This window comes from Chinchilla lanigera, unplaced genomic scaffold, assembly GCF_000276665.1.
Source record: "Chinchilla lanigera isolate Chin_1 unplaced genomic scaffold, ChiLan1.0 scaffold00009, whole genome shotgun sequence".
NCBI classification, from domain to species: Eukaryota; Metazoa; Chordata; class Mammalia; order Rodentia; family Chinchillidae; genus Chinchilla; species Chinchilla lanigera.
The window spans coordinates 31,764,363-31,779,575 of record NW_004955410.1 but is presented as its reverse complement, the minus strand read 5'-3'; the positions used below and the strand labels follow the sequence as shown (position 1 = coordinate 31,779,575).

The 15,213-nt window shown below is 48.0% G+C and overlaps 1 protein-coding gene across 1 annotated transcript in view; it reads right to left on the bottom strand.

Annotated features, from left to right (window-relative positions):
• The window catches only part of Gars (glycyl-tRNA synthetase), a gene marked incomplete in the record, with an annotated part of 40,634 nt that extends 39,712 nt beyond the window's left edge, over nucleotides 1-922 (bottom strand). Inside the window, 2 exon segments of the mRNA XM_005377501.2 lie at nucleotides 1-774; nucleotides 907-922. Coding sequence (XP_005377558.2) covers nucleotides 1-303 — 303 coding nt within the window.
• Nucleotides 923-15,213: the final 14,291 nt, after the last annotated feature.

The following is a 15,213-nucleotide window of genomic DNA, read 5'->3' as shown; positions in this document are numbered from 1 at the left end:
GGCTCTAAGCAGCGCCGGGCACGGAGAGGGCATGAGCCGGCGGCCCAGGGCGGTCCGGAGGGAGGGGACGGCGGAAGCGGCGCCCGGAGCCCGGCCCCAGCATGATGAAATCGCCGCGTAAACGCCGCGGCGCGCGCGCAGCCGCACTTTCCCCACCCCGCGCCGCGGCGCCGGTCCGCGTCGGCTGATTCGACACCAAACCCGGAACCAGCCGGAGCGCTTTCGCCGCCGCGGGTGCGCTGCAGGGCTGCGAGCTGGCGGGTTTGCGCCGGAGCGCATCATCCCACCTGGTAACGTGGCCATTCGAGAACAGCTCCTTTCTGGGACATGCGGACCTAGTCGCAGCAGACCCTTCAAAGCATAAGCGTGGTCCGCGGGCAGTGAGGCTCGGCCCACCGTCCGGAACCCACGCCACTGCTTGTGTTCTTAGACCCCCTGCCCCTCAAAAGGATTTGTCATCATCGAAGGAGATAGCGACTTTGATTGTTCCTCAACCTCAGACGTCCCTCGACTGTTACCGGAATTAAGGGCCTCGCTGTTCGGTCCCACTACATGCCAACTCGAAAGACAAGAAACGGAGGCCAGGAAAGTGACTTCATTTGAAAAGACCGCTCAAAGCGATGATAGAGGACTCTTGTTATAAAGCCTTCCTTGCCGAAGAGCTGATCTAGGGGTGCAGGGGTCTTTGATGGGCGTTCCAGACTGGTGGGTACCCTTTCACAGGGAATGACCGGGTGTCTGATCAGCGGCCGGGTCATGAAATGCCTGTCAGTTCTGCAGTTGTCAAGAATAAAAATTATTATTTCTTCGGGCTGTTTTTGTCAGTGATTGGTTACCCATTACATAATGGATAGGCTAGAGGATGGGGTAGCTGCTCCCAGACTCTTCTGTACAGTGCCAAACTACCTGTAATGAGCACTGCATGTAGTGACTGAGAGCGTCCTTACTGTTCGGTTTCAGGATGAAGAAACAGGCCCCCAGAAGTCGCTGGCTTGCCCAGTTCACGTTGCACATCTGTGGCCTGCCCATGGCAAGGCACAGACTGAGAAAAAAAGAACAGTGAGGGGTTAGTGGAACTGAAGAAAACCCTGAATAAACCCCTTAACTTCACTTGTTTTTAGTGACTTGCTCTTACCAACAATTTTAAGTAAGTTATTTTTCAGGAACTCGGAAGTAGCTCAAACCAGTTGAAACCACCAGCCCTTCACTTGAGCCTGCACAAGTGAGGCGGGAAAGAATACCTCTGCTCCCCCAAGAGGTACTTTGCATTCTTCTATGGCTGCCCCAAATGCCTTTCAACCAGCCAGCCTACATTAAGCACCCCATGGCCACCCTGGGAGATACTTCTTTGGCTGCAGCGTGATTGAGAGTGGCCCTGTCTGGGATAAGTCTACCCAACAGCCCCCAAATGACTGCTCCTCTGCAGACGTCCTCACTTAGGTCCTCCAAGAGCCACTGCTCCTACCCAAAGTCAAACAGAAAGTCTGGCCCTGCTTGTGCTCAAGTTTGCTTTTTTCTTTTACAAGCAACCTCCCCATTCACTTAGTGGCCCAGCCCATGTCCTGCTCCCTCTTATGCTCTGGCATAAGTCCTCATAAAGCCTCTTCTGAATAGCATAGTCTTGCCTTCTCATGAACATTCTGCTCTGTCTGCAGTGGAGCTGCAGAGCAGCTACACTGAAAATTGGTAACATCAAAGCCCCCTTCAGAAGGCTCAGAAGAGAGTAGACATTGTCCCATTTGTCAGCAGGCTCAAGAACTAGCTCACATCTGATTTCCATCTTGAAGCTAAGAATCCATATTAGTCAGTGGCACAAGTGTCCACGGAGTGGCCTTTTGACATCTGAGGAGAGCCAAAAACTCCACCTTCACGGTATGTTAATGCCGCCATTTTTGAACATGTGTCCTGTGAAGAGCAATGAAGTTCAATTATACATAGAGACCACCAACTACTTCACTTTTTCTTACCTCCAAGCAGATTTCCTCACACTTCACATCATTATCTCATAAATAGTCCCAAACCCTATCCTCAGGGAGATGAACTTGAGACTTTCTCATCTCTAAACAATTGGTCAAGTTGGAAGTAAACTCTTTCTCTTGTGTAAAACTTGTTCTAGTGATTAGCGTAACATACAACGGGTAAAATGAGCCTTCTGTGGTCCAATTTGATAATCCAGGCAGGAGACAAGTCCAAATGGACCTTTAGCCCGTGGCTTGTGGGCCCCTTGCCCTGTTGCTGAGGGCTTGTGGATAAGTCCAAGAAGATGACTGGATTGCTAACCCCAGGGACTGTCCCTGGGACTGACAGCAAACCAACCTTCAAGGCATGATTTCACTTTTGCGATACAGAAGCAGCTTCCAGGTTTGGAAGGCATCTATTCAATGAATAACTGTGTTATTTGGAATCAGATTCCTTATTTCTTCTTCCTACTAATTTGGCCTTCATTTGTGAGGAACTTGGTTCCAGGATGCCTGGCATTTGGCTTGTGAAAGGAACCTTGGTTTGGCCTCCACTCTGAGGCTCCTAATTCCTAATTACAGGGAAGGATTAGGGGATCTCTGCTAACTCATCCTTTTTGTTTTGTCTGGTTGCAGAGATCTAGGTCCAGCTGCACCATAAGTATTCTCAGTTTTTAACCCCAAACTATATTGTAATACTTATGCTGCAGCTAGAACTACCCATCCATATGGTCTGATGGAGGTCACCCCATATTCCACTATGAGATGAAATAAAAACATTATGCAATGGCAGCAATAAGATGCTCCAAAGTTTCATAGAAATAATGTATCATAATGAAATTCCCAAGTGGAAATGAAAGTTGAAAGATTAAACTAATTTACCCTTTCAAGATAAAAAGAAATTTTCAGGCTCAGTTTTTTGCTGTCTGAGTTTCTTTTTGAAGAAAGAGTTACTGGGGATCAGAGCCTAGGATTCTCTATCACTGAGCTACATCCCCATTCATTTATTCATTCATTCATTTTTGACACAAGATCTCACTAAGTTGTCCAGGTTAGGCTCAACTTTCAATCCTCCTGCCTCAGCCTCCTGAGTAGCCACTGCACCCAGCTTGCCTCAATTCCTTATTCTAAGCAGGAAGATGACTCTCATATGCCATTTATTATCCAAAGTTCATAAGGCACCAAAGATGATCACAGCTCTGGCTCCATGTCTACAAATTCCAAAGCAAATCAGTCCCCATTCTCACAGCTATTACATGGCTGAAGTGTGGTTCAAGAACCTGCCAGGGAAGATTAACACAACAGAGTAAGGAAGGGCTGATGGAAGTCATTGTGTGGGGCTGCAGATGGGACTGGACCTCTTAGGCTCTATTTCCCTCTGATGTTCTTTTCCTCTTCTTTCTAAAAGTTTCTAACAGTTTAATCTGTTCCTTCGAGTGGCCATTTTCTTTAACACATTGTGTTAGCTTTCCATTGCTGTAACAAAATATCTGAGGAAGTCAATTTAAAGAGAGGAAAATATTTATTTTGTCCCATGCTTTCAGAGGTTCAAGTCCGTGGTAAGCCAGTTCCATTGCTCTTAGGCCTGTGGTGAGGCAGAAACATGGTAGAAAGTTGTGACAGGGGAAGACTACTCATGTTCTGGGAGCCAGGAAGCATAGAGAAAGGGAAAGAAGCTGGGGACAAGATATACCACATCCTCAATTACCTATATCATCCAATTAAGCCCTACCTCCTAATAAGCCCAATGAGCTATGAATTCATGAGTGGACTAATTCACTTGGTGAAGTTAGAGTCCTTCTGATCCAATCACATCCCCAAAGCCAGTCAGCTGCCATCCATGCCTTCAACACAATGAGACTTTTGGGGAAATTTTTGACAACAACCATAACACACATTTTCTGAGTCTGAGTGAGTAGCACTTTTCTTTTTACCTTTCCCTTTGCATTTTGTTCATACATTAATTTTTCTTACATTTTCTACTAGAGTTTACCCTTTAAGGTATCATATAGGGAATAATTGAAATTAGGGAGTTCTAGGATTATTCAGGGCTTTGAGAGGGGCAGTGATGGGTATTGAATTCAGGGTTTCGTAAATGCTAGGCAAGCACTCTCCTGGTGAGCTACATCTCCAACTCTTGTTTAATTTTACTTTTGAGACAGGATCTTGCTAAGTTGCTCAGGCTGACCCCAAACTTGGGATCCTTCTGCCTCACCTTCCACAGAGGGTGGAATTACAGGCTTGTGCCACCACACTGAGCCCAGAGCATCTTTCACCTTGTCCACCTTCACTGCCCACACTAGATGGCCCTAACCAGAGACATGAGGACCAGGCTTTCAGGAGGTGTCTAGTGTGGTACGGGATGCTCTGAGTGCCGATGCCACGACAGAAATGATGGGCAATGATAGTGTTGGGGGTGGCTATGTGAAAGGAGCTAGGGAGGAAGCCAGAGGAGGCCAGGGAGAACAACCAGGCCACAATGCCTGTCTGCCCTGAGCAAAGCAGGCAGGGAGAGATGGTCTGCCCTGAGCGAAGGGAACAGGGGTGGAGAATATTAGTGTGCCACATGGCCTAAGGAGGGTTCAGCAAAACCCTTGGGGAGTTCTTGAACCAAAATGCACAAAACAAAGATCTCCAGGACCCCAGTGTCTGCCACATGCAGACCCTAGCAGGGAGCAGCCTGTGGGAAGCCCCTTCTTGGACCTCAGAGAGCAGCCCAAGGCCCTGGGTTCTGTAGGATGTGGGAGATGGGCCACTGTCTTGGTTACTTTTCTCTTGTTGCTGAGACAAAATACCCAATGCCCAAAATGAAGGAAGGAAAGGTTTACTTAGCTTACAGTTTGTGGAGGTTTCAGTCCATACTTGGCTGGCTCCGAGATGTAGAGTGGCTCGTGGCAGAGGGCAAACGTTCAGGGCAGCAGAACACAGCAAAAACAACAAGAGCAAAAGGGAGGAACGGTGGCAAGCAGCCTCTTTCCTTCCCTTACATTGTAAACAGGCTACCCCCACCTAAGGGGCATGTAGCTCTCACATAATCTCCATGCCCTCTTCTTCCACAGGCTCAGGATGTATACAAAGCAAGCATCCTGGCTCCCTGCTGAGTAACTTAGCCAGCCCTCTAGACTCCCCAAGTTGACACAGTGTAGCAGCCATAACAGCCACCCATCAGGTCCACAGCTAACCAGGCTTGGCCTTCATTTGTTGTCATCCTTTCCTGGTCTTTCACGTTCTCACTGTGGAACGTGATGGTGTTTGAGTCCACTGCTTCCCAGTCTGGCCCGTGGGGCTACCAGTGCCATTACCACATGCTTTCCTTTCTGCCAGCTAGATGCCCTGTGCTTATGGGGGCAGAACCCCTGAGCGGCTGGATGACCACAAGGCACAGAGCATGTTGCTCCTCCTCTTTCCAATAAGCTCTTTGAACAGCTGAGCTGAGGAAAAAGTGATCGTGCATTGCCTCCACACTGCTGGACGCCTGGGTCTACCAGCTGGCTCTGTCCTCTTACCCTGCCTACAACACCATCATTGGCATGAGGGAGACAGCTCAACCGTGAAACTCCATCTGGAACACAGGAAGAGGAGGAAAGGTATAAGGAGAACTGGATTTACAAAAGTGCCGTTTATGCAAGTTTTCCAAGAAATGTGGAGTGAGGCAAAGCCAGGGTCGCCGCAGAGCCTGGTGGGGGTCACCTCAGCCTGCGGGCTGATCTGTGGGTACAGATGGCACTTCTCTAGGTCAGAAGGTCAGGGTCTGTGAGAAGGCAGGTGCCACCCTCCTGCGCACTCCCCTTCTCCACCTGTGCTCTGGGCTGAGCTGCGTGCCACCCACTCATGAGTCCAGCCTGTTCTTCCAGTCCACACCTCTAAGATGTCACCAGGATGCTAAGCGACACTTCCCAGGCCCTGGCATGCAGGGAAGGCAGCCCATTCCTAGTTCGGTCCCCTCACCCAACCCTCCCTGTGACTTTTAACACCGCCTTTCACTGCTCTGGCCTCAGTCTCCCCGTTTGAACAAGGACGGGAGCTGCACCTGCTGGCCTACTCACCCTCTCCTCTGTGGGTGAACTCGTGACCCAAGGATACAAAACCTGTGTCCGCGAAGGACTGCCGGTTTCACTCTGTCCAGCAGAGGGAGCAGCTGCCCACAAACCAGCGGCTCGGCCAAGCTGGGTGTGATGGAGCCACGCGCAGGCTCTGCCTCTGGAGGTCTCAGTACCACAGCAAACTCTCCGAAAGAGACCCTGCCTCAGCAGAGGAGCCCCAGAAGCCCCCCAAGCTCTGTCTCCGCGCTGATCTAGGGCACTCCAGGCTCCCTGCCCCTATTCTGCAGGGAGGAGCCAAGTTAGTCGCACCAGTGTTGCTCTATCCTGGCCGGTTTGATGGGAAAGCGAGGAAGGCAAAATACACCAAATCAGACAAGTAAACGGAAAGCATCCTCAGCGAGGTGTGACTCCTAGGCTGACGAGTCTCCAGACTCAAGGGTCTCAGACCTCCAGTTAAAGTTTGAGTTGCCCCCGAGTCCTCTCCCCAGCCTTCAAAAAGCTACAGTCAGGGCAGAGCGTGACGTTGTTTGGGAATGTTCTTTGCTGATGCAACTAATGAAATGCTCATGTCCTTCTGAGCAAACTGAAATGTGGACACAGGCAGAGGGAGGAGTCCTGTGCAGATGGTGGCAGAGAGTGGGATGAGGATGCCACCCCTCAGGCAATGCCCGGGGCCACCAGAACTGGAGATGTCCTCCCCTGGGAGCCTCTGGACAGCATAGGTCTGCAGCACTGACCTTGGACTTCTCCCCTCCAGAGCCAAGAGACAGTGGGTTCCGCGGTGAAATCACCTGCGTTCTACCCCCTTTTTCTGACATTTCCTGGGCACAGTGCTACCTCTGCAGGGGATTTTGCTGGGATAGCACAGGGTTGATTGTTGCTGCTGCTGGTTTCCAGTTTTGATTTGCATGGCTTCATCCTGACCACCCCACCAATGACTCCATTCCCCTGCTCCCAGGGGCACTGAGTTCTGCCCCTGCTCCATCCCCCCAGGGGTGGCTGCTCAGCCTCCTCCCAGACTCCTCCAGGATGAGCTGTTCATTTCCTCCCCAGGCTTCCTGGCCACACAGAGCAACTCTGATTCAGAAAACATTCTTGGCATTGGGTAAAGACCTGCCTGGCCGCAGCTTTGGCCCACCCTTCTTGCTCCCTAGTTCAGTCCCACACAGAAGCCCACTGGTCCCTCCACCCATAGATACTTACACACAGGAGACTGACATCCTCCATGGTCTTTCCTTCTTTGAACTGTGCAGTCCCAGCTCCCCCAAATCTTCCTCACTGATGTCATTTCCTGTCTCCTGACTTGAACAAATTCCAGTTTGTGAAACTCCCCCTTGTGCTTTAGAAACCAGGGCTCAGTCCAGTGTACCTGGTATACATTTTAACCACAGTCAAGCAAGCAAGAGCATCACATTCCTCATTCTAAACTCAATACCTCTGTTACCACTGCATCTTCGGGAGAAGGACTAGATGTGGTGAGTGTTTTGGCCAACAAGACACTTCTGCAGATTCAGGGGTGTACTATGAAAGTGATAAACTGCCTGCTGGAGAAGAGAGTAGTATCCACCTAGAATATTGCCATGACCTGTGCAGTCAGTGGGGTCCTGAGAGGGGGAGATGAGAGATTAAGAAAAAACAAGGCACATAGGAAAAAGCTGGGACTGGGTGGGACCTGACCTCTCTGATGGAGAGGCAGCAACATCCCAGCATGGTCTGTGTTTTATACACAGTAAAAGGAGGGAAACTCACTGGGCCAAAAGTGCATGATCTCAGTGTTTTGCTGAGAACACTAAAAACCAAACATTCTCAGAGCTATCTGTGCTATAGTCCACAGAGAAGAACACCAAGGCCAGACACCTCCTGGACTGGCCTTGCTCTAGTCCCAACAATTTGTTTACATGGCTCACCTCTAGTGCTCTGTGTTCTTGGGGCGGGCCTTGCTCCACAGCTGAGAACCCCTGGCTCCAACCCCAATTAACTAAATAGAGACTGTAGCTGCAGGCATCTCACTCCTATGGTAAATGTCAACCCAGAGATAAGATAGTCTCCTAATTAACATTATTTACTACTTTGGGAAGTCTTTGTACTGGTTCCCAAGGTCCTGCTCAGGTTTCTGAGCTTTCCTCAATATCCCCTTCCTTTCTTTGAAAACCAAATTTAAAAAAAAAAAAAAAAATACGGGCCACCCAGAGAAGTTCTTTGTCTCAGCCTCCAGAGAATCTCAAATTCTGCTAGAGGGTTTTGATCCTCCTGGAGTCCTAAAATCATACCACTCATTTCTTTTATTTAAAACTTTGCTGTGCACTCATTTAGGAGATCTCAGGCCTGATCAGCCCATGATGCCTTCTGTCAGCAGGGGTTCCTGGAAGCAAAGAAGAGCCTGTTAAGGCCAACACAGCTTATGGGGCAGGGGAGGTGGGGACAACAGGAGGACTCAGAGCTGAGGGAGCCCAGGGGCGGGCTGAAGAATATTCAGACCAAGAGAGCTCTGCATGGCCAAGATACAGCATAGTAAATCGCCAGAAACAGTGCTTAACTACAAGTAACACAGCATGAGAAACAGATGCCTGAAAACACAGTGATCTCTCTCTCTCACTTAAAGAAAAGCCCAGTGGGATGGTCCAGATGGGGCAGACACCTAAGCGGGTACCTGCAGCAGCTTCAAGCTGTGAGCTTTCCTCTCCTCTTCCCGGAGTTCAAGGTGACTAGCAGGGTGTGGTGACACTTGGGAGGCTGGGGCAGAAAGATGACAGCAAGTTCGAGGCCAGCCTGGACTACATAGTGAATTCAAGTCCATCATGAACTACACAGTAAAACTCTCTCTCAAAAAGGAGTGGCTAGTGATTTGCAGTACGCAGACTAACCTTTCAGGGAAGAAAGATGTGGATGGGACATTGCGCCTCCCTCTTCAGGAACCTTCCAGAAGCCTCACTTGATTGATGAGATCTGTGTCTCATTCCCCAGACTGGGCCACGTCGTCTGATCATTAATTTTATGTGTCAAGTTGGCTGGGCCTTTGTCCCCATATATTTGGTCCTATACATCTGGATGTTGCTGTGAAGATATTCTTAGATCAAATCAGGATTTAAATCAGTAGATTTTGAGTAAAGCAGATACTCTGCATAAGGTAATGGGGCCTTGCCCAGTCAGTGGAAGGCCTTAGTAACAGGACTGACCTTTCTGAGGAGAAAGAAATCCTGGGTGTATTTGGCCTTGAGACTCCAGCTGCAGCACAACTTTTCCCTGCTCCCTAGCCTGCCAGGCTGCCCTGTGATTGTGGATTCTGGACCTCCACAAACACAAGAGATGGTTCTTTAAAACCTCACTCATTTTTTCTCTGTCTCTCTGTCTCTCTATCTGTCTGTCTATCTCTCTCTCTGTCCCTCTGTCTCCCTCTCTGTCTGTCTCTCTCTGTCTCTCTGTCTCTCTGTTTCTGTCTGTCTGTCTGTCTCTGTCTCTCTTTACACACACATACACACACACACACACACACACACACACCCTCTTGATTCTATTTCTCTGGAAAATTCTGAAAAATACATATAGGAAAAATTATTTAGCTGTGTACATTTCCCCCCATCCAAATAAAAGCAGGGATCTGCAGGAGAAAAAGGGAGAAGTATATCCAGTAGGTACATCCAGTAGTATATCCATCAGTCCTTGGCATATGCAAGAGGCACCTTGTGGCCAGAGATGGCACACTGACCCCCACTGCCATGCCTCTGATAGCTGACCTTCTCACTGCATTGCTGGGCAATAATCTCCCAACATCCAGGAGTCTGGCCCCTATGCACTGTCCTTTGAGAATGAGCCCATCCCTAGCTGTTCTGGTGCAGAGAGGGGGGATCTGGATCAGTATCTGTGGTACTAATCTTTTTGTGCTTTTAGAATCATGTTACTAGGATGAATTTCAATTAGTGGTATGACTGGAACAAATGCAATTGAAATGTAAAACATGCGGGCCCATTTTTCCAATAAGGAAATTGTATCGTTTGCCTTTTGACTTTGTTCATTAGAGAACAACACATAAGCTGGGTTTGGTGGCACATACCTGTAATCCTAGCTACTCAGGAGGTTGGAATAGGAGGACTGAGAGCTGAGATCAGGCTAAACAGCTGAGATCTTGTCTCAAAATGGGTTCAGCACTCCCTGGGTTCAAACCCCCCATATTGCAACTCCACCCCATACTTCCTCTTTGCCTCGAAGCTGTCATACAATAAACAGGCTCCTGCCATGATCCTCTGCCTTACTACAGTCTCAGTGTTACAGGGCCACATGACCATGGACAGAAACCCCAGAAACCAGGAGCCAAAGTAAACCTTTTCTCTTTTAAATTGGTGATCTCTGGTATTTTGTCACAGTAATAGAAGGATAAGATGAAGTAGCTGAGTAGCTTAGTATCTCACTAAAATAGTATGATGATTTCAATAAAACTTTATTTACAAAATAGATAGTGTGCCAGATTTGGCTTGCTGGCTATGGTTTGCAAATTTCTGTCTTATGGTAGCAGCAGGCAAGGAGATGGAAAAAGTACAGCACAGAGGGAGGAAAAACTGGCACCTGAGCTAGGAGGATAGTGACAAAAATCCTTTAAGTCTTCCAAGGATGGGAAAAAAGAAGTTATTTAAATTTACTCCACAGTTTACCTGTCCAGGAGAAAGGATGGACAGGTCTGTTAGCTGGAAAAGCATCTCTGCTGTCTCAGGATTGACAGGGCATCCATCCTGCTGGACTCAGCAGATGCTGCTGGCCAGATGCCAGCATGCAATCAGCTGAATACCATTTGTTCATCCTAAAAACAGCAGGTACAGTAGCACTCTCAGCACCATGGCAACCAGAGCCTATTCTTCTCCATGAGGTGGATGAGGGCAGCAAGGGCCTCCCTCCAGGCATTGATGCATCAGTGTGCACTGAGTTCCTTTCAAGGCCAGGCCCTAGGCTGAGTGCTTGGAATACAAAGAGGCAGAAGCTCAAGTCCCTGCTTTTAAGAAGCTCACAAGCTGAAGGAAGAGACAGACGTGCCCAGCAAACAGTGCAATATGTGAACAAATGACAGCATACGGAACGCTGGGGAGCAGCTCCTCCTCTTCAGAGCAAGGAACTGACCACTTGGCCCTGTGTGCAGAGCTGAGCATGAGCTGAGTTTTGGAGAATCAACCAGAGTTGGCCAAGAGGCTGCACTGGGGAAGAGCTGAGAAAATAGAGATGCTTGAGAGCATGGCACCTCTAGGGAATGGCAAGTGTGCCCAGAGCACCAGGTCTCCAAGTCCAGGAGACAGACAGGCATTGAGAGGCATTGGGGGCCAAGTCATCCCAGGTGTTTGGTAACACTGCTACTCCCTCCCTTGTTAATTTAAGAAGTCTTCCTTTCACCTCTTAGTATTAGGAAGCCACTTTCTCCTGAGGTCTCCTGGCTGTTCTTTCTCTTCTTGGTTATGCCCTCCCTTCATCACACTGACGCGTCATGATGCTCTCTGCCGGTACCGTAGGAGCCTCTCCACTTCCATTTCCATCTCTGCTGTGCTTCACATGTTGCCCTCAGTGTGTTTGTGTTGCAGGGAAGGAGCACCAAGCTTGGACATGTGCCGTTCCGTAGTAAGCAGTGAGCAAGCCTGCTCTTTATCTGGGGCAGGAGGTTGTTGCTTCAGCAAGGTTGTCCTTTGCAAACACAGTTGTGAGAAATGGCCCTGACAAGGAGCAGTCAGAACCTCATCCCCAGAAAGAGCACTCAAGACAAAGTTACAGCAGGAGGATATTCTACCTCATTTATTCTGTTTCCCTAGAAAACACTGGCTAATGCACCGAGTTATGTGGACTTAGTTTTACTTAGTCCCTGTGGCCTTGGTTGCTGTGTGTGACACAACCCCAGGCCAGCTGGGCATCCAGAGAAACACATGAAGGAATTTGTAGCAGCAGCAGCAGCAGCAGCAGCAGCAGCAGACAGAGCTCTGTTCAGGGTCTGGGTGACCAGGTGAGATGCTCCAGCATTGTTATGTGGCCAGGAGCATAGGACCTGCCCTTCACTTCTGCTGGAGCTCCCTAGCCCAGGAGCAGGGGCTGAAGGGAACAGGTCTTGCTCTGGCACCATTTCCATGGAAACCAGCCCTGACTGACACATGCATACCTCTTGCTTTCCTTTCTCCTTGCACATCCCACATGGCCTTGAAGCAACTAGCCATCACAGAGCCACCCCTTGTCACCCCCAAACACCTCCACCTGTGATCCAAGATTGGTCTAGAAACGCTGAAGACCCAGTTAGGTGACTACATGGTTGGACAATTTAAGCAAAGAAGCTGTGGTGTGTACCATAGGTCAAAAAAAGGAGCAGAATGTCTAGAGTCCGTGTAGATGAGGCCAATTTGGCATCTTCCTGTTCCTTGGAGACTCTACACCAGGCAGCTCAGGCACAGTCATCTTGGACTCTCAATCAGATTCAAACTTCCCAGAAAGGGAGACTCACTCTGCAGTTTATTAATAAGTGGGGGAAAGGATCAGAGGCTTAGCTCAGTGGTCAGGCACTTGCCTGGCATCCACAAAACACTGACTTTGAGTCTCAACACCAAAAAAAAATGCTAAATAGTACTAATACAAGAGAAAAACTAAATTATATCAGTTACTGTGATGATTAATCTTAATTATCAGCTTAATTGGCTTGAGAGACACCTAGCAGATTAGTAGAGCACACTTCTGGGTGTCTTTCGGTGGTTCATGGAGGTCTGACCTTGGAGACTATATGTGGTCCCTGGACCCTTTCTCTCTGGCTCTTCCCCTCTGCTTTGCTTCCCATAAATTGAGCAGCTTTCCTCCTCCTCAACCTCCTTCACAATGTTTCTGCCGTGGCGCCAGCCAACCATGGCCTAAACCCTCTGAAACAGTGAGCCAAAAGAAACCTTTCTCCATTGTTACAGATGTTAGGTATTTTGTCTCAGCAAGGAAAGATGAGCAATGCAGACAGCAAGGACTGTCTTCTATTCTGGCTTTGCTTTTGTAGAAGATACACCAGGCAGTATTGTGCTGGGCCCATCCTCTCTGGAGAAGGCCTGGACAGTTTCATTGACTCAAAGTGAAGATAAAAAAAAAAAAACATATGGCAAGGGTGATCATCAGTTACCTTGCATTCTTTATCAGTAGGGAAAAACAGTCACCTTCTGCACATGCATCTTAATTTAAAATATGTCTCTTTAGAAATGTCTACTTCCTTTTATAACCTCTTTGTATCATCCAGGTTATCCCGGCCCTTGGATTTTCATTTACCTTCTGAAAAGGTCTCAAGTCAAGGATCCTACTCCTTTTCTGGGTGCTCCAAGGAGATGCTTTGTGGAAACCTGTCTAAAGCCAGCTCAGGAGTCTCCAAGGAATTTAGATGCGGAGAAGTTGGAGAGGATTCAAGTAATTTGGTAAAGTAAGGAAAGTAATTTGGTAAAGTGAGGAAAGAGAATTCTTGGCAAAAAAAGTATGCTTAGTTACACAGAGACACTAAAACCTGAAGCAATTGCCTTTGAGCTATTGTACAGAAAATAAGTATTGACTACCTACTGTGTGTCACATGATGTGTTTAATGTTAAATATCCCAAAATAGATAGGACATAGGGCAAGCCTATGAGCTGGCAATGAGTTGGAGCTCACTGAGCAATGGAAAAAGTGTGTGAGGGCTTCAGGGAAATTGTCAAGAACTCAGATTAACAATCTAGTACATTTTAATTACCTTTTTATGATTATAGCAACAGTGCTATGGGCTAGGGATATAGCTCAGCAGCACAAGTGCCTGCCAGGCAAGCGTAAGGTCCTGAGTTTGATTCTTGTACCCACCCCCCAGAAAAAAACAGTGCTTAAGAGCTGCGGGTGTAGCTCAGAAGTATAGAGTACTTAGCATACACTGATCTCTAGTACCCTAAACCCAAAATTAAAAATGCTTGCTGAAGACAATTTGGAAAACAGAAAAATCAAACCTCATCTCTGATCCTGCTACTAGAAATAACGCCTGCTAACAATTTTTATCTCTGTGTAAGTCTACATGCTTGTAATGATGAGCACTAACGCTGACGTCATATACAGTGTTTCAGGTGCCAGGGACTATGTGCTCATTTAATCTCCATATCTGCCCTATTGGCGGCCACTATTATAACCCTGATTTTATAGATGAAGAATCCAAGGCTTTCGAAGGTTAATCTGCCCAAAGTCTCTTAGCTAGTGAGTAGCAGAGGCTGTACTCATTCAAGATCTGTTTTATTCTCAAGCTTTCACCGGCCCCGGGGTGAGAAGAGCAAGCAGCAGAGGGGGAGAGAAAGAGAGGGAAGGGGAGGAAGGGAGGGAGAAGGGGAAGGGAGGGGAGGGCAGGGAAAGAAGCACGAAGCTCAGGTCTCTTTGGGACTCTATAACAGCAATGGGAAAGGGAGAAAGGCATGCTTTGTCACACTCTGGGAGGAGGGCTCCTGAATTCTTTTTCCTACCGGGGAAGAAGGTATCATGGGGGCGCCGGCTAACGTAGTGCTGCCACCTGGTGGACATGATGGTATAGCCCACTGGGTCCCGCAAACCCTTGGAGCCGGTGAGAAGGAGGGGAAAAAAAACAAAACAAAAACGCGAGTTAGGCTCGGCGAGGTGGCACATGTCTGGAATCCCAGCACTCCGGAGCCTGAGGCAGGAGGATTCTTGCGAGTTCGAGACCAGCCTAGGCTACAAAGTGAGCTCAAAGCCAGCCTGGACTGCATAGTGAGACCCTGTCTCAAAAAGACAATAATAAAAAATAGAAAGAGTTGTAAGTCTTGTATTAGTAGGAATGAGAGTTATAACCACTACTGTGAGTGCTCTCTCTCTCTCTCTCTCTCCCCCCCACTTTCAGATTGAACTTAGGGCCTTTCACATGCTAAACAAGGGCTCTACCACTGAGCTAGATTGGAACATGTTTTCTCCTCTGCTACGTTATAATGAAATTATCACTGATGTTCACTAAATACTGAATTCTTAGCAGTGACAACCAAGTTACATACTTGGTCATTTTATGAGTTATTTGACCAGTGCCCAAAATCTACAAAAAGGCAGAGTAAATGATCAAAAAGTACTCTCTGTTAGATTTGTGCATTTCGCCCTTTGCCTGGGATGAGAGGACATCAATTACCTCAATACAAGTGACAGACACCTTGACTCAGTTCTCTGTTCTTTTTTTTTTTTTTTTTTTTTTTTTTTTGTGTGTGTGTGTTGCAGTTACCAAA